This window comes from Delphinapterus leucas, chromosome 2, assembly GCF_059928025.1.
Source record: "Delphinapterus leucas isolate spDelLeu-1000000601 "Yukka" chromosome 2, BTC_Dleu_Yukka2, whole genome shotgun sequence".
Classification (NCBI taxonomy): domain Eukaryota; kingdom Metazoa; phylum Chordata; class Mammalia; order Artiodactyla; family Monodontidae; genus Delphinapterus; species Delphinapterus leucas.
In genome coordinates this window covers 18483407-18510406 of record NC_143130.1, presented here as the reverse complement: position 1 = coordinate 18510406, position 27000 = coordinate 18483407, and the positions used below count along the sequence as shown (strand labels likewise).

At 45.0% G+C, this 27000-nt stretch overlaps 1 protein-coding gene across 3 annotated transcripts in view; it reads right to left on the bottom strand.

Annotated features, from left to right (window-relative positions):
• CCNY (cyclin Y) overlaps positions 1-27000 on the bottom strand; it is a 130932-nt gene that overhangs the window by 35011 nt on the left and 68921 nt on the right. For 2 of the 3 annotated variants that reach the window (XM_022580377.3, XM_089904081.1), the window contains exon 2: positions 1509-1583. In XM_022580377.3, coding sequence (XP_022436085.1) covers positions 1509-1583 — 75 coding nt within the window. Of the gene's footprint in view, positions 1-1508; positions 1584-8412; positions 8663-27000 lie in introns of all 3 variants that reach the window. The other variant, XM_089904073.1, reaches the window with a different exon arrangement.

The window sequence follows — 27000 nt, the reverse complement described above, 5'->3', positions numbered from 1 at the left end:
GAGGCTCTAATGCCATTCCACACAAATCTAGGTAGAAAAGTTTCTGACTGATGTTGGTCTGTACCCTAAATTCACAGGAAGCAAGAACCAAATATGAAAATATGCCAGTCGTGTAACTTGTTTTCACAGCACTACATTCAGCGCAAAAAACTGCTTCTGATTACCATTTTTCATTGTCCCAAACCCTCACCCCATCGCCACTTTCCTGCCTGGCAATACCTACCCCTCCCAATGCGCTCCCACTTCACCAGGTGAAGAAAAAATGTCTTGTTTTGTTTTTACCCAATACGTTCTAAACTTATTTCACAAGTATGTGATACCCACGATGACTTATTCTCACTCTTGGAAACACTGTTTTTTTAATAAATGCACCAAATTCTCTCAAATCAAGTCAGTGGCCTGCTTAATTAAAGAGCGCCAATATTGTATCAGCATTATATTACATCAAAGTTGTCACCTAACCATAACTGAGGAGTTATCAGTTCTTATAAATGAACTTACTGTCTTAAATATGTTTATTTTTTAGTCAGTTTAGGACTCTGTCAAAGTTAGAGCTGAGCAATTTGCCAAAAGAGTCAGGGCTAGAATCACTAGGGCTCCAGCACTGTAATATAACATCTTCATCACTGTATCATCATTTAACAAATTCCTCCCACTACTCTTTTTTTTTTTTTTAATTTATTTATTTTTGGTTGCGTTGGGTCTTCATTGCTGTGCAAAGCCTTTCTCTAGTTGTGGTGCTCAGGTTTCTCCTTGTGGTGGCTTCTCTTGTTGCAGAGCACGGGCTCTAAGAGCACAGGCTCAGCAGTTGTGGTGCACGGGCTTAGCTGCTCCATGGCATGTGGGATCTTCCCGGACCAGGGATCGAACCCGTGTCCCCTGCACTGGCATGTGGATTCTTAACCACTGTGCCACCAGGGAAGTCCCCTTCCACTACTCTTTTCTACAGGAATCCAACTGAGAGACTGTGTTCACCATACTGTGTGTTTTCTCTCTCCTTTACAGTGAGATTAGCCAAGGGCTGAAAAGAGTGGAAAATCCCCCAGGAGAAATTCCATGCCACAGAACAAACTGGTTAGCAGGAGTTTGACAGAAAGAAAACATCTACCCCTAGTGTACAGGCTCAATTCGGCTCTCAAATGACACAACAGAGACAATGGCGCTTTAATTTAGGGTTATATTATGCCTTCTTTTACATACTAATTCTTCTGATCTTTAAAGAATTTATGCAAAGATCAATTTTTAAAGGAAAATTTCTGATTCTCGGAGTAGAAACTACTTAGAACCAATCCAGCTGATTGGCAAAATGAGGACAGCTGCTTCAAACAGTAAATTCTAAAAGCATAACTATAAAATAAAGAAACCCCTAGGAAACCACCACCAAACAATATCCTTAGGGGTCACTAAAGGGGATTCTATTTTTATCCTGGGAAATCAAGACAGGCTAGTCGCCACCATAAGTCTTTAAAAAAAAAAAAGAAAGAAGCATAAATATATCAGTAACCTACCGTCCGTCTGAGATTTACTGAGGAATATTGTGCTGGCCCGAGGATGGTCTGAAGGATTGAATTCCATGTTCAAATCTTTAAAGAAAGAAAAAGAAAATATATGAATATCCATCTGATAACTAAAGGGAGTCAAGACTTTCAATCTTAAATTACTAATACATTCAAGGATTCTGGAAAAAACCAACAGTTACTGTGCTAACAGATTCTTCTAGGTTCAACTGAGAACACTGCTATTTAGAAACTTGAGAAAGTCATACAAAAAAATTAGACACTTGGCTGGAGATCTATTAGCCGAAAACTCCATTTTCTTTTTAGAAGTCTGCTCTGCACCCAGGATACTACAGCATAGCAGGACAAAGTCCTAACAAGTAATTAAGGAGAGTTATGTGCTACAACTGATTCATCTAAACCCCCAGTTAAGCGAGTGATATTTCCTTGTTAAAGTGACTAAAACAGAATACCTCAGCCAAATCGGCATCGACACACTCTGCTTAATGAAGACTGTCCTTTTCTGAAAACTTAATCCTTTAGAGCAAAAGCTCAAGTTGGCCATCTGTGGGCATAACCTGGGCCATGGGTGTAAGTTTTGTTTGACTCATTCATTTTCTTTCCTTTGTAAAAAATTTGAGCCAATAGATAATGATTTTTACATTTCAAACACAGACCACAAAGCAAAAAAGAAGGTCTGTGTTTCCAGCTTCTCTTGAGAAATCAGATCATTGGCAACACCAGGCCCCACCACAGCAGTCACAACTGGCAGGACCTGAGACCCCAGCGCCCCCAAGTGCCCAGTCCTCACCCTCTGCCTCACTTCGTACCCCTTCTTCCCCCACTGGCAAGTGGCTCTGTAATCCTGCCTTAGAACAGTCTCCAAGGGCTACAGGCTTGTCAGTCCAGTATAAACAATTAGAATCCGATCACAGAAGAGTGCTTCCAATTAAAAAAAAAAAACAAAAAGATTCCACAGGGAAAGAATGGCTAAGCAAAACAAAAGAATAAAGTTAGAGGAGGGAAGAGAGAAGATCAAAAATAATGGAGGGACTTCCCTGGTGGCGCAGTGGTTAAGAATCCGCCTGCCAATGCAGGGGACACAGGTTCACGCCCTGGTCTGGGAAGATCCCACATGCTGCAGAGCAACTAAGCCCCTGTGCCACAACTACTAAACCTGCGCTCTAGAGCCCACGAGCACAACTGCTGAGCCCACGTGCCTCAACTACTGAAGCCCATGTGCCTAGAGCCCGTGCTCTGCAACCAGAGAAGCCACCGCAATGAGAAGACAGCGCACCGCAACGAAGAGTAGCCCCTGCTCACCGCAACTAGAGAAATGCCCATGCGCAGCAACAAAGACCCAACACAGCCAAAAATAAATAAATAAATGAATAAATAAATTAAAAAAACAAAAAAACGGAAAGTCAGAATGGTCTTCAAATCAGCTTCCAACATCAGAATGAAAACTATTTTGAGTTCCATTATTTCAGTAAATTTGCAAAGAAATCTAATCAACACCAATAAAACCAGATGGTATCTATCCTTAATTTAATAGCTAACCCAGTCAAAGATAAAAGGTAAGAAAAAACAAGGATGGCCACATGTATCCAGGAGGCAACACCTGTCACAGAGACCCCTCGGCAGACCTCTGAGGTGAGGCCTCTTCCTACATCAGCCGATGGCTCGTTGCACTACAGCTGCTCACCTCCCGCTGGGGGCTTGAGGAAAGCGACACCTGAATCACAAATGCTATCTTAATTATCTGGTCCTTCTTCTGTAACAAGTATTAAAGTTATATATAGTGGTTTCACAGCTGAAGGCATTAAGGGATTCTGATGGAAGGAGAAAGATAGAGGAAACAATTTTTCAAACTTGCTTCCATTTGTACTAGATAAAGTTAGGCCAGAAATTTCTGGTAAAAATGAGTCTGTGAGGAGCCTGACCAGAATGCTCGCTTATGTCCCGGGTGGTTTCCTGAATGGGTGACAGGCCAGGTATCATTTCTACCCATTCAATGATACAGAGCAAGTCAGGAAGAGTTCAGAGGAGCCTTCAAGCTCTGGGCTTGACGTGATGTCACAGATGAGGCGAGTGAGGCCAAGAGAGCTAAGTGTCGAGCGGGGTGATAACAGAACGTGGGTTGGGAGCTGTGGTCTCCAGCGGCAAGTCCAGAGTTTCCCCACGTCCCTGTTAGGCCAGACCTTGCTCAGATCCCCAGTGCCCCAAAAGGACTGGAGCCTGGAACAGGAGGGAGGTAGAGGCTGATGCGGAGGGAAATCCAGAAGCCCCTAAAGCTGGCTTCCAAGTTCTCCCTGGAATTTAAGTTTTAGGATCTAGATCCTAGATGAGATAACCAGGAAGTTTCCACAAAGAGAAAAATCAAGGACTTGTTTCTGGACACAGGGCAATGCAATGTTGCTGAGGGAAACAGATCATCGGTTAAATTTTATGTGAAAGCATGTCCAAATGTTTACACTTATTAGGGGGCAACATCTCATGAGCTGCCAGGACATTACTTAAAAAAGGATTTAACAGCAAGTTGGTGTGCATTTTCTCCAATCCTAAGCAGATTCATATTCCATAACTGTGGCGTGCACAGTAAACCCTACGCCCAGGTGCAAGCCAACAGGCCAAGTTCCCAAGCTCGTGCAGGCCAGGCCTGAAGGGACAGAGTGCTCGGGGCGCCCTTGCTGTGAAGGAGGGCCAGCCACAGAGGCCGATTACCTAGCCTGACTTAAATATGCAAAATGGCACCAAGCAAAGGTACAAGGAACTGCCAGGCATTTCCTAAGACAGGGAGCAGCCCCAGACCTTGAAGAGAAATACAGAAAGTTATTCACAGTGTGTGCTTTGGCAAGGAAACTCCAACTTTGGGGGGAACAAAAATGGGAAAAGGCAGCCTTCTCACAAGCCAAGCAAAATAAACCTGCTGTGTCACTCAAACTTACACTCTGAAGTCATGACAAACCGCTACTTTAGCCATGAAGAAATAAGTCCCCACGCTGCAGTCAGGGATCGGGCACAATAAACTAAACTGGAGCACATTCCGAGGAAGGCGACGCTCCCCATTGGCTCAGGGATGCTTCTGAATTGCAAGAATTAAAAAGAAGAAATTCACAGGCTATTACGCTTAAAATTAGAGATTATGGATGAAATAAAGCACTCTGCTACAGTCGGTTCTGACAGTATAGTACCTATTTTGAAGTCACCACCATGTCAAGTACTCCTCCGCCCCCCAAGCCCCTCCTGGAGACTCCCAGGGCCCCAGCTCTCCCCCAGACGGGCCTTCCCAGAGCACACACAGCTTCCACCTGCCCCCATCGAGCTCCTGAAGTACCTGAGTACTAACCCACCCAGAAGAGGAGTAACTTATAAAATTTAAATATTTACTTGGCTGGGACGTCCCTGGTGGTGCAGTGGTTGGGAATCCACCTGCCAGTGCAGGGGACACGTGTTCGAGCCCTGGCCCGGGAAGACCCCATATACCGCGGAGCAACTAAGCCCGTGCGCCACAAACTACTGAGACTGTGCTCTAGAGCCCGCGAGCCACAACTACTGAAGCCCGCGCGCCTAGAGCCCATGCTCTGCAACAAGAGAAGCCCCCACTCTCCTCAACTAGAGAAAGCCTGCACGCAGCAACAAAGACCCGACGCAGCCAAAAACAAACAAACAAATAAATAAATATTTACTTGGCTGGGTGCCATTTCAGTGTCGTATGAACAGACGTCACTGCCCTTACTGAAGAGTGAATCCCCATCCCTGAAAGACCCCGAGATGAGCTGGGTGGTGACACACATGGGGGCCAACAGCTCTGTAGGAAGGTCAGCACAGCCTACAGGGTGACTTACAATTTAGTCACCACTAGTGCACAGGACCAGCTAGTGAACAATGAGGCAAGAAGATTCTGACCAAATCCTGCGAGAAAGAGAGTAGTGTGCTTAAAACAAAAGCACTCAGGGCTTCCCTGGTGGCGCAGTGGTTGAGAATCTGCCTGCTAATGCAGGGGACACGGGTTCGAGCCCTGGTCTGGGAGGATCCCACATGCCGCGGAGCAACTAGGCCTGTGAGCCACAACTACTGAGCCTACGCATCTGGAGCCTGTGCTCCGCAACAAGAGAGGCTGCGATAGTGAGAGGTCCGCGCACCCCGATGAAGAGGGGCCCCCACCTGCCACAACTAGAGAAAGCCCTCGCACAGAAACGAAGGCCCAACACAGCAAAAATAATTAATTAATAAACTCCTACCCCCAACACCTAAAAAACAAAACAAAACAAAAAAGCTCTCAAACAAAGCAATAGACTCTAAGAGTCAAAAATTTTACACTGCTTTTTTTTTCCCCCTGGCAAGGCTATACAGTTGAATTCGGTTAAACTGAACTCTACGCCAGATATTGTGTTCAGTCCTGCTGATACCAAAAGACTACTGTGGGGTGGTAACCATGTCTGTGTCTTTACCTTTCCAGTTCTCCACACAAACTATCTCATGGTCATAAGAATGCATTCTTCATTTTCAAAGGGCTATAGTCAATTAATGGTGAGACAAAACATGTATTTAGATGCCTTCATAATGCATCACATGTTATTTCTGTCACAGAGATGCCTTCATAATTAAACTGTGGAGGGGTAAATGAGCATCCTATTAGATACCACGAATATCACCACTGGGGGGTGGTCAAGGCCAGTCCAACCTGCCACATTTTTCACTCATTCAACAAACCATCACTGAGCATCTTCTGGGTACCAGGTACTGCTGAGTTCCACATCCTGAAGATACAGAATTGAACAAAACAGATCAAGTCCCTCATCTAGTAGAGTATCCTTCTAAGCTGAAGGTGAGAAGTACCAGTAAAGAAAACAACAAGGATGGAAGACCATCAAGAATATAAATTCTAAAACCCACATCCGGAAAGCTGAAAGCTGAAAGCTGACAATCCTGGAGTTCTAGGAATCATTCATTCCCCAAGGAGAAGCTCAAATGGTGGAGTAAAAGTAACACGTTTTATAATGTGGAAGATCTAGATGTGATAAGATATATATATATGTGATATGTGATAAGATATATATAAGATCTGCTAGCTCTAATGGCCTCAGGCAAACTGCCATCCTATTCCAGGTTTCATTCCCTCAGCTATAAAGCAGGTGAGTAACACCTTACCTGGAGGAGTGCTGTGAGAATAGCAGTTATGCAACAAAAAGCAATAAGCAGGACTCACGCCACAAAATAGGAGCCCCATAAACAATGCTATTAAAATTTTAGGGTACTGATAAACAGTGTGCCCCAGCATCTGGCTCAGTGCTGAAGACACACGTCAAACCTGGAGACAGTTAAGATGTGTTAAACCTCCGTCATCCAATCTCTGCTCCCTAAGGAGTCCTGACGTTCACAACTTCGGCATTCCCTGCTGGTGACAGAGGTCCTCCTACCTCTTACAATGACAAGATGATCCATCATGACAAGATAAACCAGCCTCTGAGGTGGGGGTACTTCAGCGAGAAAAGGCAGTTTTAGGAAATGTGACAGAATTCCTAGGGTGACTTCAACCTAATGCTTAGGAAGCAATTTGGAACCACTTCTTTATGCTGAGGATACTTACTAAGACACATGTCAAATTAAAATACTAACAGAACATTCTACGAGCCTACTGCCAGACTATCAGGTGATAACAGAAATACTCAGTCACACTGCTTTCAATTCATGTTTCAGCTAAGTAAAAGGCATGATAGGATTCCTTTATTCAAAACTGAAAATAAATCTAACAGCTGGGAACCTAGTGTAATTAACAATGCAGTCAGCCCTCCATGTCTGCACCCATGGGTTCAACCAACCTTTGGTCAAAAATATTTGGAAAAAAAAAATTCCAGAAAGTTCCAAAAAGCAAAACTTGAATTTGCCACACATAGGCAACTTCTTGTATAACATTTATATTGCATATTTACAATTATTTATATAAAATTTAACATAGTATTAGGTATTGTAAGTAATCTAGAGATGACAAAGTATACAGGAGGATGTGGTAGGTTACATGCAAATACTATGCCATTTTATATAAGGGACTTGAGCATCCATGGATTTTGGAACCGATTCCCAGTGAATACCAAGGGATGACTATATTCTCCCATGCCACATAATGTAGTTTTTTCTGTCCTTTCCACAGATGTCACACCATTGTTCATCTCAGCTTCTAAAACAGCACCAATGCTATAAAAGATTCGTGTGATAAAATAATGCCTAAGATAAGTGGGAGTCATAATCCATCACTGATGGTTTGGAAATTTAGAAAAAAGGAAAACAGAACAGTGCAGCAAGGCCTAAACTGTGCTGGGTCTAATTTGGATAGAAGAGGAAACATAAAAGACAACCTTTGGGGGCTTCCCTGGTGGCACAGTGGTTGAGAGTCCGCCTGCCGATGCAGGGGACACGGGTTCGTGCCCCGGTCCGGGAGGATCCCACATGCCACGGAGCGGCTGGGCCCGTGAGCCATGGCTGCTGAGCCTGCGCGTCTGGAGCCTGTGCTCCACAATGGGAGAGGCCACAGCAGTGAGAGGCCTGCGTACCGCAAAAGGAAAAAAAAAAAAAAAAAAAAATACAACCTGGGGCTTTCCTGGTGGCACAGTGGTTAAGAATCCGTCTGCCAATGCAGGGGACACGGGTTCAAGCCCTGGTCCGGGAAGATCCCACATGCCGTGGAGCAACTAAGCCCGTGCGCCACAACTACTGAGCCCGCGTGCCTAGAGCCTGTGCTCTGCAACGAGAAGCCACCGCAATGAGAAGCCTGCGCACCGCAACGAAGAGTAGCCTCTGCTCGCCTCAACTAGAGAAAGCCCACGTGCAGCAACGAAGACCCAAGGCAGCCAAAAATAAAATAAATACATTTATTTAAAAAAAAAAACAACCTGCAAAATCAGAGACTTCCTACCTCCTACCTCCTTTCTCTGCATTGCCAGCCCCAGGTTGATCACTGTTCCAACAAATCATCCAAGAGATGGGCTGTTCACTTCGGCCTCGACAATATCAGTGAGTAGAGCCCAAAGGATTCAAGGATCCTGTGATCCTTGATAGTTTGGGGAACTCCGTGGTAGAAAGTCAACTTAGATTCGAAGGCCACTGTGGTCAGCTAACAGTCCCAGACTTAATCTGAAGATGATTCCATCAGGTCTGTTTCCTATCTGCAGACAAATATTTGACATGGTCATAATCTCAAACTTTTAACTTCAATTTTAGGTAGTCATATTGCTAAACGTGACTAGGGTCTGCAAAGCAATGATGAAAAATCAACAAATAACGCCTGTTAATTTTAAATGAGATTGGCTTATTTTTATTTTTTAGTCACTATTGACTCACTGTCTGAAAATCAGTGATTATCTCCATTCGTTAGGGCCAATGAGACCAAAATACAGAGCTTGGCCCCCTGGTTTGCTCCATGCAGTCGCCACCAGGCAAGCCCCAAACCCAGGGGCCCACATCAGCATCCCTATTTATAACTTCTGTAGCTGGTGCCGTGGCAGCAAACTGCTGTTACTACAATTCCAGTTAATTCCAAAGCCATCTTTTGTACCCCCGCCCTCGCCACCGACTTCACGTTTATTCTTTACGATTCTTTACGATTATTCTAACACACTCAGATTGGGTTATTTTCCATTCTCACTCTCCACGTTGATCCGTGAGTACATGTCCCGGTGTGCACCCCTTTCAGCCTGGGTCTGCGCCGGGACGTATGTGTTTCTGTGTGCACCTCTCTGTGAACACACATCTGACTCCCATTCATGTGCTCTCTGTCTGTCTCTCCATCTCCCTCTTTCCAACCTGTCTCTCAGTCTCTCTTCTACTCACTCTTTTTCTCTCCCCATATGTTTCCTCTGTCCGTCCCTCACCCTCTCTCCAGTCTTTCCACTGTCTCTTTCAAATATTCTGTGTTAACGTGAACCAAAGGAGAGAAAGACCCTAACGTTTAAGATGGTTAAACGTTAAGACAGATTGTTCCACCAATGCAGCAGACTAGATGACCTAAAAGCTCTCACACTACAAACACTTAGAAATGTGAGATAAAACATAAGACATCCATTTAAAAGCCTAGAGCGTGTAGCTAGGGAAATGGCCGGAGGCTCTAACCAAAAAGAGAACTGGAGTCTTCCGACAGAACAAAGGCTTCCCAGCTTTGTGAGCTGGGTCTTGGGCTTCAACCAAGGTGACCACACGTCTTGGTTCACACCTATTACCCTGGTATAATTACTAATTCTATCCTCTTTACTTACAATGTCTTGATTTGGAAGTCACCTTGTTTTAATGTCCTGCAGGATAGGATATAAGCCAGTAGAGTGGATACAAGTTAGAAAAGATGCTTTTATATATGTCTGGAACCCTCGAAGAGCTACAATTACAACAAAAACTGAATTAGAAAAAAAAAGTTATCTATGAACCCAGATGAAAAAGGAGCTGGGCCTCAGTGGGGGAAATGTCTCCCAGCACCCCAGTAACTGGTAACCACAGGTCTGTCTGTATCTCTAACATGGTTCTGGAGTTCCCCTCTACTCTGCACGTGTAGTGCAGGGAACCCTGTGACAAGAAATTTACACCAAACTGGTCACATGCCAGTGAGATCCCTGGGTGCCTGGCAGAAGTAACTGCAAACCGCTCTGGAGAAGCCTGCGTCCCTGAACCCCGCCAGACGATGATGCCCTATGAAGACAGGCTCACCATCCCAAACGGCAAGACACAGAGGAAACGATCCATCACAAGCAAGGGTCAAGAGACACAACAAATGGCAAGACTGGCCCTAGAGAACTTGCGGTAACAGAGCTGGCTAGAGACCATAAAATAAGCATACACTGCAGTATTTAAAGTCCAGCAGAGAACAAGATAAAAAATGTACAGTTGAAAACTAGAAGACTGAATTCTGGTTTCTGCTTGAGCAAATCATGTTACTTCTCTGAGTCTCAATAAATAAGGATGATGGTAACAGGAACACTCTGACAGGCCACTGGGTCCTGTGATGATCAGAGACAGTACACGGTAAAGCCAGTGGGATCCGGGGTCCCCACCTAAAGGCTGGGTGGGGTCCTCATCCCCTCCAATCAGTACCAACTGAGGATAGGAACCCTGTGTACAAAGTCCAAATGCTCAACAATAATTAACAAACAAGCTGAATAATGGAAATACATAAAAGAATGATCAAGTGAAGTAGCTCTTTTCAGCTTTTTTAAAAAGGAAAGAAAAAGGAGAAGAAAAACTGGCAAGGACCAACCATCAACTCATATGTAGATTAATTCAAAAAGAATCTCCTAGCAACCAGCCCCTCCTGAGGCATGAATTAGCGCTATCACAGAAACAGGAAAAACATCACTTGGAACGTTGATATTTTAGTATCAGGCAAATAACTAGGTCTAGTATGGGCAACACTGATAAAATTGGCTATTGCAGACAACTAAAAAGTGTCCAAAATGACACCCTGAAAGCTAGTAGAGACATCTGAGTCCCCGTTATTACTTTATTCAACAGTTGACAAATATTTATATTGAGAATCAACTCGATGTGTGCAAGAAATACAATGCGAAAGCCCCTGCGGCCCCCCAGTGTTTAGGTCTGGGGGTGGGGGAAGCAGACAGGCTGGGGCAGTGACAAGTGTTCTGCTAGGGGCAGTGCCATGGAGAGCCCAAGAGAGAGCTGAGGCTGCTGGGAAGCAAGTCACATTGTGTGTAGAGTGAGGGGTGGGGAGAGAGGGGGGCGCTGGGGATAAAAACATACACGCACCAAGAACATTCAGCCCACAAAAAAGGTTTACTTATGCATTTTAGAAGCAGGCGGGATCGAATAACATCAGGGACAAAGTTACTAATGTTGAGATTTCCCATTAACAAATCAGACATTATTTCCTCTTTCAAACACAAAACCACTGAAAGCCCATACTTGCCACAAAGAACACAGAACACAAGCAAGAGGGTGGCAAGAGATCCTCAGATCAAATTCTCACCAAGTAACACCAAGTGTTCCCCCAAAGGCAGCCACCACCAGACATGTAAATGAGGGTTACACCCGAAGCAGATGAAGAAAGTGCTAAAAACAGAAATTACAGCTGAAAGTACTTAAAGAAACTAAATAAACCAAATAAAAAACTAAAACAAGATTATAAAAGGATATCACACCAAAGACAGGAAAATAGAAGATACAATTCAGGAGACATACAGTGGAACCTACGTGTGAGAAAACCTGTTGGGTGGGTGACACACCAGGATGTGGGCACCGGGGTGCAGCACCCCAGGACTGTCAGAGGGGAGAGGAACGACCTGGCCCCTACTTGAGTCAGACAGCACAACAGAACGGATGACAGAGGAAGAGCAACTCCACCTCTGTTACAGCCACTTCTATCCCGCAGGATCTGAAGATTGTTTTCTCGGTCCCAATGCACCATCCTAGAGCACTTCTATGGCGCTCAAATTCATAGTCACGTCTGCAAGTGAGATCATCACCCATCGGTATTTTCCTCACTTTCAGACCTGATATATAGCTTATATTTTAGGAAGAAAAGGTTAAATCTAGAATTTACCTCCTACCTCAATCTACAACTACAACCTGCCTTTTGAACATCCCGATTCTGGGGGAAATAGAAAGAAAGGGAATACTGTGGCCTCTGAGGGTCACCTCAGACACAAGGAAATGGGATGCATAACTAATGATAAAATCTGAGCTGCAACTGCCAAGGCAGAGTCGTTCTGCATTTAATCAAGTCTGTCGAGCTTCAGAGGGATGGATAACAGGCAGCCAGATGGACAAGATTTGCATTCAGAAAAGCCGCACCGGAAGACCCAAATGAATGTGCCTCAGAATCCTGCCATCAGATCTCCTGCCTGGTTTAATAAAACTTGAATTTAAACAATCACAAAACCAAAAAGGTTTAAACAATCCATTTCGTTTCTAAAGCTGAATCAATACTAAGGCAGTGAGCCCAGCATGAGAGAAGCTCGGTGCTAACTCTCTTCTGCTCCATTTGAGTGCTCAGCCCTGCTGCACATCTGGCTCCGGTCCAGGTTGCACAGAGACACGGAGAGGATGGGAACGCACATGTCTTCCTTCCAAAACTATCTGGTGAATGGTGAATGCAACTTTACAATCCTGAGCACGTGCTGAGTGCAAGCATACACACGCCAGGGTACACGACAACCCTTACTCCTCTGCAAAACCTGAGACACCTAGCCAAGGGGGACATGCAGCCAAGGACCTACCTAGTCTGCCATTAAAACGGTCATCATGACTGCAAAAGAGAAATGAGGCAGATGTACTCAGGTTCCCTGGCTTGTTAATCTAGTAAACAGTGTTCAATAAGATGGCACAAAGCCAGGGGCTCAGTACTAATCCTGGACCCTCTCCTCTCAAGACCTGGTGAGAGACCAGAGGGAGGGAGCCAGGCACTGCTGCTGAGCTCCAGGCTCCAGGGCCTGCCCAACGTCCTCAGGCCCAAGTGGAGGAGTAGAGGCAGCTGCTCAGGTGCTGGGCCTCCTCTCTGTGCTGACAGCTCAGCGGTGACCCCATGGGGAGCACAGTGGGAGCAGGCCCTCTGGTAGGTTCCTTGTGATGGAGAAGAGGAGGGGAGAATGCCACATATATTCCATTTTTTCCTACCGCAATCTACCAGGTTTGGCGAAATTTGATTTTTTAAAAACATTTATTTGGTTCGTCGGGTCTTAGTCTTTAGTTGCGGCATGCAAACTCTTAGTTGTGGCATGTGGGATGTAGTTCCCTGACCGGGGACTGAACCCAGGCCCCCTGCACTGGGAACGCAGAGTCTTAGCCACTGGGCCACAAATAAGTCCTGTGAAATTTGGTTTTTAAGCCAATATTTTTCTCAGCATTCCAAGAAATCCATGGATCAATAAATATATACTTGCTTTCTATTTCTGAATTTCAGTCAGCCAACGTGACTATGTTGAAAATAGGAAACATCACTTGTCTGCATGATTCAATGAACTGTCCTTTGAGAAGAGAAAAATACTACCAGGGATTAGCTTGGATTTCAGTGATGCCTTCACCTGGTGGGGGGAAGAGGTATTTTCTTCCATAATTAGATGTCCAAGAGAGTTCACTGAAATGTCATCCTGCCATGGTTCCTATATCCAATGGAAGGGGAGAGTCTGCAGCTACATCAGGCCCTTTAAAACCCTTGGGTAAAAGAGTCACCAACATCGTCCTTCTGAGGAGTTAAGAGTGATGCAAGGTTGTGTGCAAGTCACTGCCAGCCTCCTCCTCACAGCGCCCAGTGGCCCGCCTCTGATCCCAGCAGGCTCGAGGTGCACAGCACCCCTCCCTCCATCCGGCCAGCAGGCAAAGGGCAAGGTTGTGAGGGGCTGAGAGAGGCGGGTAGACTGGCATCTCCAGCCGACCCTCCTCCAGGCCGCTGTGCAGATGTCCTTCAGTCTTGGGATTCTACCCTAGTGAGATGATCTCACATGCAGACAAGGCTTTAAGCCCGAAGATGTTCATTACTGCATTATGTATAATAGGGAAAAGAAAACTGTAAATAACCTAAATGTTCAGTTAATAAGGGACTGAATAGCTAGGTGGCAAATTTACTATTATAAGGAAAAATGTGTAGCTATTAAAATAATTATAAATAAATATTTATAAAAAGCTCACACATTTGTAATTGGGGAAATACTTCTATTTATCACGCTAAGTGAAAAGGAAGATACAAAATTTTGTACACAGTGTCACCACAATTATAGGCTATACAGGTTTGGGTTTTATTGTTTTGGTGGTGGTGGTTTCATTTTAAATAAATCCAGCTTTTAAAAGTACTAGAAGAAACCACACAAAAATGTTCACAGTACTTCTTTTGTGTAAGGCAAGCACAGGAGCTTCTCTCTCTCTCTCTCTCTCTCTTTTTTTTAAACCCTTCTATATGTTCCAGTTTTTCTCTGTGGGCATATTTATTTTGCACATTCAAAATGGAGAGAGTGTTAGAGCTTCCCTTTCTAAGTATACCAGTGCTACAGAGTTTTAAATCCTACCATTAAATTTCCAACCTCAAAACTTATGGACACCAAGGAGGGAAAGGGGGGAAAGGGCGGGTGGGGTGGGATGAACTGAGAAATTGGGACTGACATATATACACTAATATGTATAAAATAGATAACTAATGAGAACCTGCTGTATAGCACAGGGAACACTACTTCACTTGGCTGTACAGCAGAAACACAACTTTGTAAAACAACTATACCCCAATTAAAAAAAAAATTTCCAACCTCAAAGAACAAAGAAATTTACTCTAAAATGGTGGAAACTTCAGCAGTCACTTAGATGGAAAAGAGAGTTGACAGAACTTCATACCATGAAATGCGAAGACAAACATTAAAAATTAAACAAGTAAAGATTATATTTATTTACTGCTGAATAGGAATATTGTTTCATTCCAGATAAGCAAGGTTATGCTTGGTTTAAAGAAGACCAATACTACTGCAGAGCTGATACAAACTATAGGACTATTTTGGTATCTGAGAAGGAGGGGAAAAGTCTGCATGTCATTTCTCATTTCAGCAGCATTTAACCTAAAGGTATATGCAGAGACAAACAGACTGTCTCAGTCGTAGAACAAATTAATAATCACACAAGTCGCTCTGATCACTCTGAGCCTCAAATGTGGACTGCAGTACAAACTGTTCTCGGAGGCCACTTTCAACATCACTGCCAACAGCTGCACCTTCAATATGCAAAATCATTATTTACCATCTTTTCTCTTGACACTCAACAAGACAAGTTCTATCCTATTCTTTCACCTGTCCCCTATATAGATTAATTCTTGTAGGAACACAGAAATTATTAAACTAATGAATAAGACAAAGTATCAGTACTCTTGAGATACATTACTATTCGAACTATTAAAGAATTAAAAAGGGAAGACAGTATCTTATTAAACACTGCACTGTAATACAGAGCTGAAATAAAACCATCAAAATGAGTGAAAGAGAGTGGCAGAGGGCACTGCACCCAAGTTGCCGTGAGATGGACACAGGTGTTCCAGAGGGTGATGCCTGCCTGCTGGGGGTGAGGGTGGGGAGGGGAAGGTGTGCACTGACCGCTCCCCTGCCCAGGCCATCCTCGGGTGAGTTAGTAGCGACCCAGGCCTGTGCTTGGGGAATGCATGGCCCTGGGTAACAGGTCCAGCCCTGGGCTGACCCAAGATCTGTGAGGGACAGGCCTCAGGAAGCCCCTGGGTGTGCCCGTGTCTGCTCTCAACTCACACCATAAAATGTCATTTCTCAAACCTAACCACCTCCACAGAGTGCCTTTCAGAAGGGACCCTACGAGGGGGCCAACAAAAGTGGAAGCCAATCAAACACAACCTGCCAGACAAGTACTCTTCCATTTGCTCAGCACAGCCTTATTACCCTGGCTGCGCTCTGATATCAAAAACATCTTAGACTAATCTGATTTTCTAGTTAGTTTAAGAAGAAATGGAGGGCTTCCCTGGTGGCGCAGTGGTTAAGAATCCACCTGCCAATGCAGGGGACACGGGTTGGAGCCCTGGTCCGGGAAGATCCCACATGCCGTGGAGCAACTAAGCCCGTGCGCCACAACTGCTGAGCCTGCGCTCTAGAGAGCCCGCGAGCCACAACTACTGAGCCTGCGAGCCACAACTACCGAAGCCCGCACACCTAGAGCCCGTGCTCTGCAACAAGAGAGCCACCGCAGTGAGAAGCCCGCGCACCACAACGAAGAATAGCTCCCGCTCGTCACAACTAGAGAAAGACTGCACGCAGCAATGAGGACCCAACACAGCCAAAAATAAATAAATAAAATAAAATAAATTTATCATAAAAACAACAAGAAGTGGAAAATTACCAACTCATTCTGAATCTAAGGCTCTTGGTAACAGTTACAATTTCCCAAGCACACACACAAAAAGCTGAGAATACAGCCAGCTCTGAGCCTACCAAGCAAAACCACTACGTCCAGGCAGCTAAGCCACCTGTGAAGCAGCAAATCACTCTTCTTTCCTTCTCTCAAATTCATTCTTGTTTAGAGCACGAGAAGTAGGGGGAGAAGATTACTTCACAATGTATATAACCACACAAGCTAATTCTGGGTCTTCTTTAAGCCATTATCAGTAGTACCTCCTACATATTACACTCTTTTAGAAAATACTAATTAGCAGGAAGTATAAAATGTTATTTGATATAAACGTGCAGTAAATAGGTAAATTTTTTAAAAACAAAGAACCTGGAGATCATAATTACAAGAAGCATCTTAAATAAATAAATGGAATGGGGTTAATTTTAAAACCAAAGGATTTTATAGCTGAGATGCCCCGCCCCCGCCACCATCTTTTTAAACAAAGGAGAAGAGGCCCGGAGGAAGTCTCTCTCCAAAGTCACAGCAAGTGGGGACTAGCGTGCAGACCCCAAGCCCGATGCTCTCTCACACTAGGCTCCCTTCAGCAGCAGAATCTGCTTTAGACAAGAAATTCGACCCCGTGCATTTAATAGTGCCATTCTCCAAAGCAGAGGACAGAGAGAAAAGAAAGAAAATTAAGGAGGATGAACTTCCACTATATTTGAAATAGACATCTCTTACTAAGAAATACTGATTTATAAAATGCAAAAAATAAACAAGAAACCTCCCAGTAATACCTCCTGACAGCTCCATCTCCAGTATGCGGGATTTAAAGAGGCAGCTCTGAAGCCCCAGACCCCTGACAAGATACCCTCCCCAAGATCCCGCAACCCCAGCGCCACCATCTTCCACAGAAAAATCCTTCCACTCCTGTTTGCTTGCCTCAGTCAACTCAGGAAGCCTGCAGCTCCCAGGCCGCCCTCACTATCCCCTCTCAGCCCCAGAAGGCCCCACACCACCGCCACTGTCTGGCAGCTCCCAACTCCCAAAACACACGTCCTTCCTCAGCAAAATGCCCTGTGTGTGCTCCCACACCTCTCCGCTCTGAGCACCACGTCCCTACACTGTTGGGGGTCTTCTCTGGAGCCTCGCTGTCCCCTTCGAAACCAATTCCTTCTCCCCTCTGGCCCTGCCCAGCACCCCCAGCTGCCCTCTCTCCCCGGCTACTTCACCATAATATCTAGGGATTTCAACATATAGCTAAGCGAACTTTCTACTCCCTTGACCTCCTGTCCTCTGTGACCTTGTCCTCACCTGACCCTGGGCTCCTGTCCCCATGGTTACCCACCCCAGACCTGTGGTCACTAGTAACAACACTCCTTGATCTCAAGGCCAAGCAGCCGCCTCCACCCATCACCTCCCACCTTCCCAGCTAACTCCCTCTGCCACACCAACCCCTTCACCTCTCAACACATCAAGTCCATATGCACTATCTTGAGAACGAAAAAGGGAGCTGGAGGAATCAGGCTCCCTGACTTCAGACTATACTACAAAGCTACAGTAATCAAGACAGTATGGTACTGGCATAAAAACAGAAAGATAGATCAATGGAACAGGATAGAAAGCCCAGAGATAAACCCACACACATATGGTCACCTTATCTTTGACAAAGGAGGCAAGACTATACAGTGGAGAAAAGACAGCCTCTTCAATAAGTGGTGCTGGGAAAACTGGACAGCTACATGTAAAAGTATGAAATTAGAACACTCCCTAACACCATACACAAAAATAAACTCAAAATGGATTAAAGACCTAAATGTAAGGCCAGACACTCTAAAACTCTTAGAGGAAAACACAGGAAGAACACTCTATGACATAAATCACAGCAAGATCCTTTTTGACCCACCTCCTAGAGAAATGGAAATAAAAACAAAAATAAACAAATGGGACCTAATGAAACTTAAAAGCTTTTGCACAGCAAAGGAAACCACAAACAAGACCAAAAGACAACCCTCAGAATGGGAGAAAATATTTGCAAATGAAGCAACTGACAAAGGATTAACCTCCAAAATTTATAAGCAGCTCATGCAGCTCAATATCCAAAAAACAAACAACCCAATCCAAAAATGGGCAGAAGACCTAAATAGACATTTCTTCAAAGAAGATATACAGATTGCCAACAAACATATGAAAGAATGCTCAACATCATTAATCATTAGAGAAATGCAAATCAAAACTACAATGAGATATCATCTCACACCAATCAGAATGGCCATCATCAAAAACTCTAGAAACAATAAATGCTGGAGAGGGTGTGGAGAAAAGGGGAACCCTCTTGCACTGCTGGTGGGAATGTAAATTGATACAGCCATTATGGAGAACAGTATGGAGGTTCCTTAAAAAACTAAAAATAGAACTACCATACGACCCAGCAATCCCACTACTGGGCATATACCCTGAGAAAACCATAATTCAAAAAGAGTCATGTACCAAAATGTTCATTGCAGCTCTATTTACAATAGCCAGGACATGGAAGCAACCTAAGTGTCCATCAACAGATGAATGGATAAAGATGTGGCACATATATACTATGGAATATTACTCAGCCATAAAAAGAAACGAAACTGAGTTATTTGTAGTGAGGTGGATGGACCTAGAGTCTGTCACACAGCATGAAGTAAGTCAGAAAGAGAAAAACAAATACCGTATGCTAACACATATATATGGAATCTAAGAAAAAAAAAAACAAGGTCATGAAGAATCGAGGGGCAAGATGGGAATCAAGACACAGACCTACTAGAGAATGGACTTGAGGATATGGGGAGGGGGAAGGGTAAGCTGTGACAAAGTGAGAGAGTGGCATGGACATACATACACTACCAAACGTAAAATAAATAGCTAGTGGGAAGCAGCCGCATAGCACAGGGAGATCAGCTCGGTGCTTTGTGACCACCTAGAGGGGTGGGATGGGAGGGTGGGAGGGAGGGAGACGCAAGAGGGACGGGATATGGGAACATATGTATATGTATAACTGATTCACTTTGTTATAAAGAAGAAACTAACACACCATTGTAAAACAATTATACTCCAATAAAGATGTTAAAAAAATTAAAAAAAAAAAAGACCATATGCACTGATTCTACTCCCTTTCTTCTGTCCTCACCCCTTCCCTGTCCTCCTTTCCTTCTTTTTTTTTTTTTAAATAAATAAATTGATTGACTGATTGATTGCTGCATTGGGTCTTTGTCGCTGTGCGCGGGCTTTCTCTAGTTGCAGCGAGTGGGCGCTCCTCTTCGCGACGGTGCGCAGACTTCTCACTGCAGTGGCTTCTCCTGTTGCCGAGCATGGGCTCTAGGCGCGAGGGCTTCAGTAGTTGTGACACGCAGGGTCAGCAGTTGTGGCTCGTGGGCTCTGTTGCTCTGTGGGCATGTGGGATCTTCCGAGGCCAGGGATCGAACCTGCGTCCCCTGCATTGGCAGGCGGATTCTTAACCACTGCGCCACTAGGTAAGTCCCCCTCCCTTCCTTCTTTATCCAGCTCGGGGTGGACGACTCATGGTCATCACGGCTCCCTGGTATACTTCCTTGCCACCGTGCCCTTCCACCCTCTGAAGAACTCTCTGGTAAACCCCAGAGCAGGTTCAATCCAGCTCTTCGCCTCCTCCACCTCTGCCCCAGCAGCTGTTCCCAGCTCCAGGTGCAGGAAAATGCAGAGCCCAGTGGCTGGTCTCACTTTAAGTTCTTGGCAGCCCCTTGGGTGGGCCTGGGCACCGCCCATAGCTCTTCCTCTCTCCCCTCCTCCCACTCTGGCAGCCCCCTCACTCTCCCTCACTCTTCCTTCCAGGACTCCCCAGCTTAGAGAGCTCAGCCACACACAAGCTGAATGCCCTCTGGATGCAACAGCTCTCACGCCACTGTCGGTGGCCTCTCCCCTGAACTCCCCCACTGCCCATCCTCCTACCCCTGACCATCTAACACGTAAGGCAAATCCAAGTGGGCCAACCGGCTCCTCCCCGGCTTTCTCCGCTCACCAAGCACCAAGGGGCAGCTCCAGCACACCGCAGACCTGCCAGCTCTCCCCAGGCTCGAACCTCCACCGTCATGCCCACTGCCACCAGCAGGCTGGAGCCCCATCGCCGCTCCCTGGGGCTGCGGTGCCCCAGAGGAAGCCCTCACGATGGCCACAGGTGGGCCACGCTCTGCCCCCCACGGCCTCTCCCACCTCACCTGCCAGGGTCCCCGTCGCCCCCTCTGCTCCCACTCCACTGGCCGCCCTGCTGCTCCTCAAACCCAGCAGGCACACACCCACTCCGCCTGAAAGGTTCTTCCCCAGGTATCCACACGGCCTGCTCCCTCATCCTTCAGGTCTGCTCAGATGTTACCTTACATAAAATGACTAATCAGGTCACATTATAAGCATTATCACAACACTAAGGCATAGTGGCTGTGAGTCAGGCACTGTTCTAAGAACTTTATGCATATTAGCTTATTTAGGACAACTTACTCAACCCTGTTATCCTCACTCTGCCAACGAGGAAATAGACATGGGTAAGTCAGAGTCCAAAGGCACTCAGCCAATGAGGATGCTACATCCACACACACCCCTACACACCCTACTCGTCATTTCTTGCGTCTCCTGCTGTGTTTTTAGCGGTACTGCGTCTGCTCGCTCCCCTGTGGTCATGGGAGCTCTATAAAGGCAGGGGTCTACCTGCTTTGCTCCCAGATACCCCTGAGCCTGAGGATGTTTAACACGGAGCAGGTACTTGGCACTGACCTGCTGAAGGAAGAAAGGAATCACAGAACCACTGAGCCACCTGCTGCCCCTCCAAAGCCTGCAGCGCACCAGCTTCTGTCTCTGAGCAGCCACATGACAATGAAAATGAGGCTCACGGCTCCCCACTGGTGCCAAGGGCCATCCTTCACTGGCTGGAGGCAAGTGGACAGAGGACCGCAGGCTGGGACAACACCCCTGGGTAGTGGAGTGGAGCAGCGCAGCGCGCTCTTCCCCAAGGAAACCCAGGGAGAAATTTACATGTTTTGGCTAAAGGCATATCAATTGTTTCCTGCCTGTTACTTCTTTATCAAACTATCTGTGGTTCCAACCACATTTCCCAAAATTACTGACCCAGCACAAATAGCCAACCTTGGCTAAACAGACCGAGCAAACCAGTGAAAGGAAATCACATGAAGCATGCAAACTCACCAAAGTGTCAGACACACTATTTCTGGCATTTCGTGGCAGAAAACACTACACTTGGGTTATTATTTATAAACCTTTCAAGCTACTGAAACAACACTGCTACTAAATAATCCTTAAAATCTTAGAAATTAAAATTTTACATTATTTCCAGTCTTGTCATATTTTTCTTTTCTTTCTTTAGGATTCAGATTTTTTTCGTTTGTTTCTTTTTTTGGCCATAGTGTGGCGGCTTGTGGGATATCTCAGTTCCCCAACCAGGGACTGAACCCGGGCCACGGCAATGAAAGTGCCAAGTCCTAACCACTAGACCACCAGGGAACTCGTCATATTTTCTTAAGAAATGGGAATGCGTAGTGTTAGAAATAACTGGTGATCAATCATCGTCCTCACCATCTCAGGACCAGAGCGATGGCTCCTATCCTCTGCTTTTAAATGTGAATGAAAACCGCCCCACTTTTCCCCTCCAACCAGCAGAGCCAGGAACTATGAAGAGCCCTGGGGTAGTATCCAGGGGGGCCACCAGCCTCAGACCCCACAAGGGGGAGGGCAGGGGCAGAAGGACCAGCTGGCACTGTCAGTCTGTCTCTACTCACCACCAACAAAGACCCTGGCAAGAGGGAAAGCCGCTCACTAGAGACAATTTGATACAGTTTTATAATTCCTGTTCGTGAATTTTGTGTTCCAAATATACAGTATACATGGCAAATATGCACCACCACGCTTTTACTAAAAGCAGGGAAAGGACAAGGGAATGACTTCTTGCACACAAATGTGCTCTGGGGGGCAGCGAATTTAGGACAATTAAGTACTATTTAAATGAACTAAAATGTTCTGTATTTAGGGGGAAAAAACCCTCACATTTTCCACTGGGCCTATTTGTTCCGTGCCTAAATAAGGACAACATTTTAGGGATTTATTTCACGTGTAAGTATTCTGAAGGGAAGACTTCTGAACCTCACTGATCTAGCTCACTTGTCAGACAATCAATAAATAACACAGTGTTATACTGTGGAATCAAACATTTACTATTATTTGAAAAAGGTCTAAATAGCCATCATTTCCCTCTACTTTTTCTGATCAATCAACACAGACCAATATCTAAAAAAATATTTTGTATTTCAGCAGTTTATAGTATAGACCAAGTCCCAAACTGTCTGTGTTTAAGCTTCTCAGTAGGCAAATAACCACAAAATATTTTAGGAGGTGGACAGGGTGTCCTGGTTATTTTTCAATAAGGCTTCTCAAAAGCCTTTTCTTATGAGAGTAAAGGGTACTAAATAGATTATATACAACATAAATACAAGTAACAGGTTCATAAAATATGAAATATTTAGAAGTAAAAGTATCTACTGTCTGCAACTTATTCTCAAATGGTTCAGGAAAAAAAATTATGTAAGAAAGAAAAAATAATAAAGCAATTGTGGCAAAATGTTAACTGCAGGTAAAGTTAGTTCTATTCCAACTTTTCTGTAAGTCTGAAATTGTTTACAAATAAAACACTAAGGAAAATGTATCAGCAGGTTTACTGCACAAAAGAAAAGTTATCTAGGCTGTGAACTCTTTCCTGCATGTTCTGCCTTTCCTCGCCTCTGATTCCCATCCCACAAGCTCCTTTCCTGCTCGGACTTCTAAGAAAGCAGGCTCTCCTCCCACTCCCCGCTGCAAGCCGCCTCCAAACATGGCCTCCGTCTCCTCTCAACTGAAACCTTTCTCATCAAAGTCATCAACGACCCTCATCCCCAAATCCACCAACACACTTGCTCTAACCAGACTGCAGCTTTTCTGGTAGAGATGTGGCTCCAACTACTGCTTCTGTGCTCAGTCTCTCCATGCAGTTTTCTTCCTCTAACCCTTATACTTCCCTTGTATTTCATACACCATGGACATTTTGCCCCATCTCCTGTCAATTCCCAGTGCTGTGCCTTGCGAAGGCTCCTGAGGCTCCCCAGGCTCAGTGGGAGGCGGTGTCTGCCCTGGCTGGAGGGTGGAGAGGAGCAGAGCACGCCTCCGGGAACCTGACACCCCTCCCTGCTCCACTGGGACTCTGACTTCCGGCTCTACAGGCTCTCTTTAGGGAAACTCACCTCCTCCTACAATTTCAACTACTTAGTTCCAATACCTGCCAAATGTTCTCTTCAAGGCACGCTTCTCCACTGACTTCTAGACCTATGCTGCAAACCACTCAGGGGCAGTTCCACTTACTGCTCCATGGGCATGAACTCATCCACCACCAAAACACACTCTTTTCTCCATAACCCCAAACTGAGTTGAATGGCACTGTTGGCTTTGTTGTCAAAGCACAAATTCTAAAATCTTCCCTGATCTCTACTGTTCCCTTACCTCTCACACATCCAAATCTACATAGTCAATTATCCTGTTTGTCTTTAGAAGCACCTTTCTCATTTCCATCATTACGTCCACCACCCTAATTTACGTCCTCATCATGTGTCACGGGGATACTGCAATACCCTCCCAACATATCTCTGTACCTCTAGCCCCCTCCATCACCAAGTCTCCACACTGATTTACTAGGACTATCCTTGAAAAATACAAACCTAACTTAATCTGTAAAAAAAATTTTTTTAAACATCTTTATTGGAGTATAATTGCTTTACATTGTTGTGTTAGTTGCTGCTGTATAACAAAGTGAACCAGCTATACGTATACATATAACAAAAATATATTAAATGACGGGGAAAATAACACAAGCCCAGATCATGACCCCATCCCACAGTTCTCCAGTAGTTTCTCACCGTCCATCATCACCAGGCTGGCATCCCTCATTTTGGCTCCTCCCAACTTCACTGCTCATACCTTATGTTCCAAACATGACAATATCTTCTGTTCCCCTAAACATCAACTTGTTTCACACCCTTGTACTTTGAGTGGCTTTTCCTTGGCTGAAGAGTCCTTGTCCTTCAGGCAAACTCCTATTTACAGCCTGTTAAAACTATGTTCAAATGTCAAGTCCTGTAGGCAGACCTTCCTAACTCCCACCAAAGCTCCTCCTATCCAGGCAATTTCTATGTGTCTCTGGTCACACTATATTTCACCATCTTTTAATTATAAAGCCATCTCTCTCCCCACACTATGAACCTGATCATAACTGATAACTAATCAACTGTGAATTAATTTTATGTACCTTTAACAACTCACATTGCTTCTGCTTCCAAGTTCTAAGCTTAACATTTAAGGCTACCTACCATGCATTCCTTATTTATTCTACTACCTATGTATCTGTATCTTCCATTTCCACAAATGGATGTACTCTCCAAGAACCACCCCCAGGTGGTCAGTAAACGTTCTCCATCAAGATCTAGATATTTTAGGCTTTATGGGCCACACGATCTTCATAGCAACTACTCACCTCGACATCACAGAGCAAAGGCAGCCAAAGACAAGATGTAAAGGGCGGGTGTGGCTTTGTTCCAGTAAGATTTTATTTATAAAACAGGCATCCAGCAGCACAGTTGGCCCTGCTCTAGACTGATTTTCGCCTCAGGTTTGTGCACACTTCTCCTCTGGCCTGGAAGGCCTGCCTGAGGTCTATTCTGTGTCCACCCTCTGACCTCAGAGACCTTACACGGTGTTCCTTCCTTTACGTTTCCACAGCACTTGACGGAAACTGCTCATCTGACGTTTAGCCTCTGCCATCCCGAATTCTTAATTCTCTCTGAACACCAGAGCCACTTCACCAGCTTACCACTGTAAACCCTCACAGGGCAACAGGCTCTGCCTTCAAGTTTGCAAACGTTCAACCCCAGCACATGACCCTACACACCAGGGGCGATACCGATGCTGCTGGTCAGGTAACCTGGTCATTAGCGCTTGTCGTGGAGGCTAGCTGACCTTTCCAGCTCATGGATTATGCCCGGGCACACTTTCATATTGCTTTATTCAGACTTTTAAACTGTTATTTTAAAACCTACTTTCTTTATAATTGTTTCACTGTTTAAAAACTTTTCTATCTAAAACTATAAATGGAAACTTTCCCTTTCATATATTCTCTTATAAGGCTGGGTATTCTCAGTATCTCAAATCCTAAAGCCAAGTTTGTTTTCCAGAGAAACACATTTTCTTTCTCTTTTACAGTGAGTCATTAACCTAAATTAACTTTATATAAAAGCCATCTACACTTTAAAATGAGATACGACAGGACTTCCCTGGTGGTGGAGTGGTTAAGAATCCGCCTACCAATGCAGGGGACACGGGTTCGAGCCCTGGTCCAGGAAGATCCCACATGCTGCGGAGCAACTAAGCCCGTGTGCCACAACTACTGAGCCCACATGCCACAACTACTGAAGCCCGTGCTCCGCAAGAAGAGAAGCCACCGCAATGAGAAGCCCACACACCGCAACAAAGAGTAGTCCCCTCTCACCTCAACTAGAGAAAGCCCGCGCACAGCAACGAAGACCCAACGCAGCCATACATACATACGTACACACATACATAAATAAACAAATTTAAAAAAATAGAATGAGATATGACAGATAAACTCCTATCAAGTTTCTGCTAATAAGCTACTGCTTTTTCCATTTAAAAGCTTAATTTTAAAGCTAAAGTCATATTCATACAGCACTAAAATAAAGAAAACAAGAAGCATACACAATGCAGATACACAGGAAAAGAAGCTCTGTGTAACCACCTAAGGCCACAAACACATAACATCTGGAAAAGCTCTTACTCATCCTGTCACTCTCCCTTCCAAAGTGAAAGTCATTTCAAAAAAGACTGTTTCTGCTTCTCTGCTAACAATAGTCTAAAAGCCAACTTGTTCCTGAGTCACAATGGCTCCATTCTGCAACATGGTGGAACAGGCTGTGTTCAGAAGGAAGGGGCCCGACACCTGTCGGTGCTGCAGAACCCCACACCCCACACCACGACATTCCCTACAGGAGTGGCCAGGAGCACAAAGCCCATGTTTCAAAGCATGCGATTTTATGGAAAAGTGCTTTTTCTCAGACTATTTTATAATTGTAGCACTTGGAAATCAGAATTAACTTCCTATATTAAATTTCTACTGCTAGATTTTATGTCCCTTTAGTATAAGAACTTTTATGAAATTTTACATTTCAAGCAATTTCAGTTAGTCAAATTTTAACACAGCCCTTTCTTTAATTAAAAAAGGGGGGGTGTAAACAAGGGCCACTTAATTTTAAATATTACTGTATTTTTATTCATCTAAAAAAGGGGCGGGATTTCCCTTCTCATCTTAAACATTTATCATCTTCCAGTTTCTATTCCAGGCCTACTCTCAAGTAAATAATCTAATGCAAGGGGCTTCCCTGGTGGCGCAGTGGTTGAGAGTCCACCTGCTGATGCAGGGGACACGGGTTCGTGCCCCAGTCCGGGAGGATCCCTACATGCCGCGGAGCGGCTGGGCCCGTGAGCCATGGCCGCTGGGCCTGCGCATCCGCAGCCTGTGCTCCGCAACGGGAGAGGCCACAACAGTGAGAGGCCCGCGTACCGAAAAAAAAAAAAA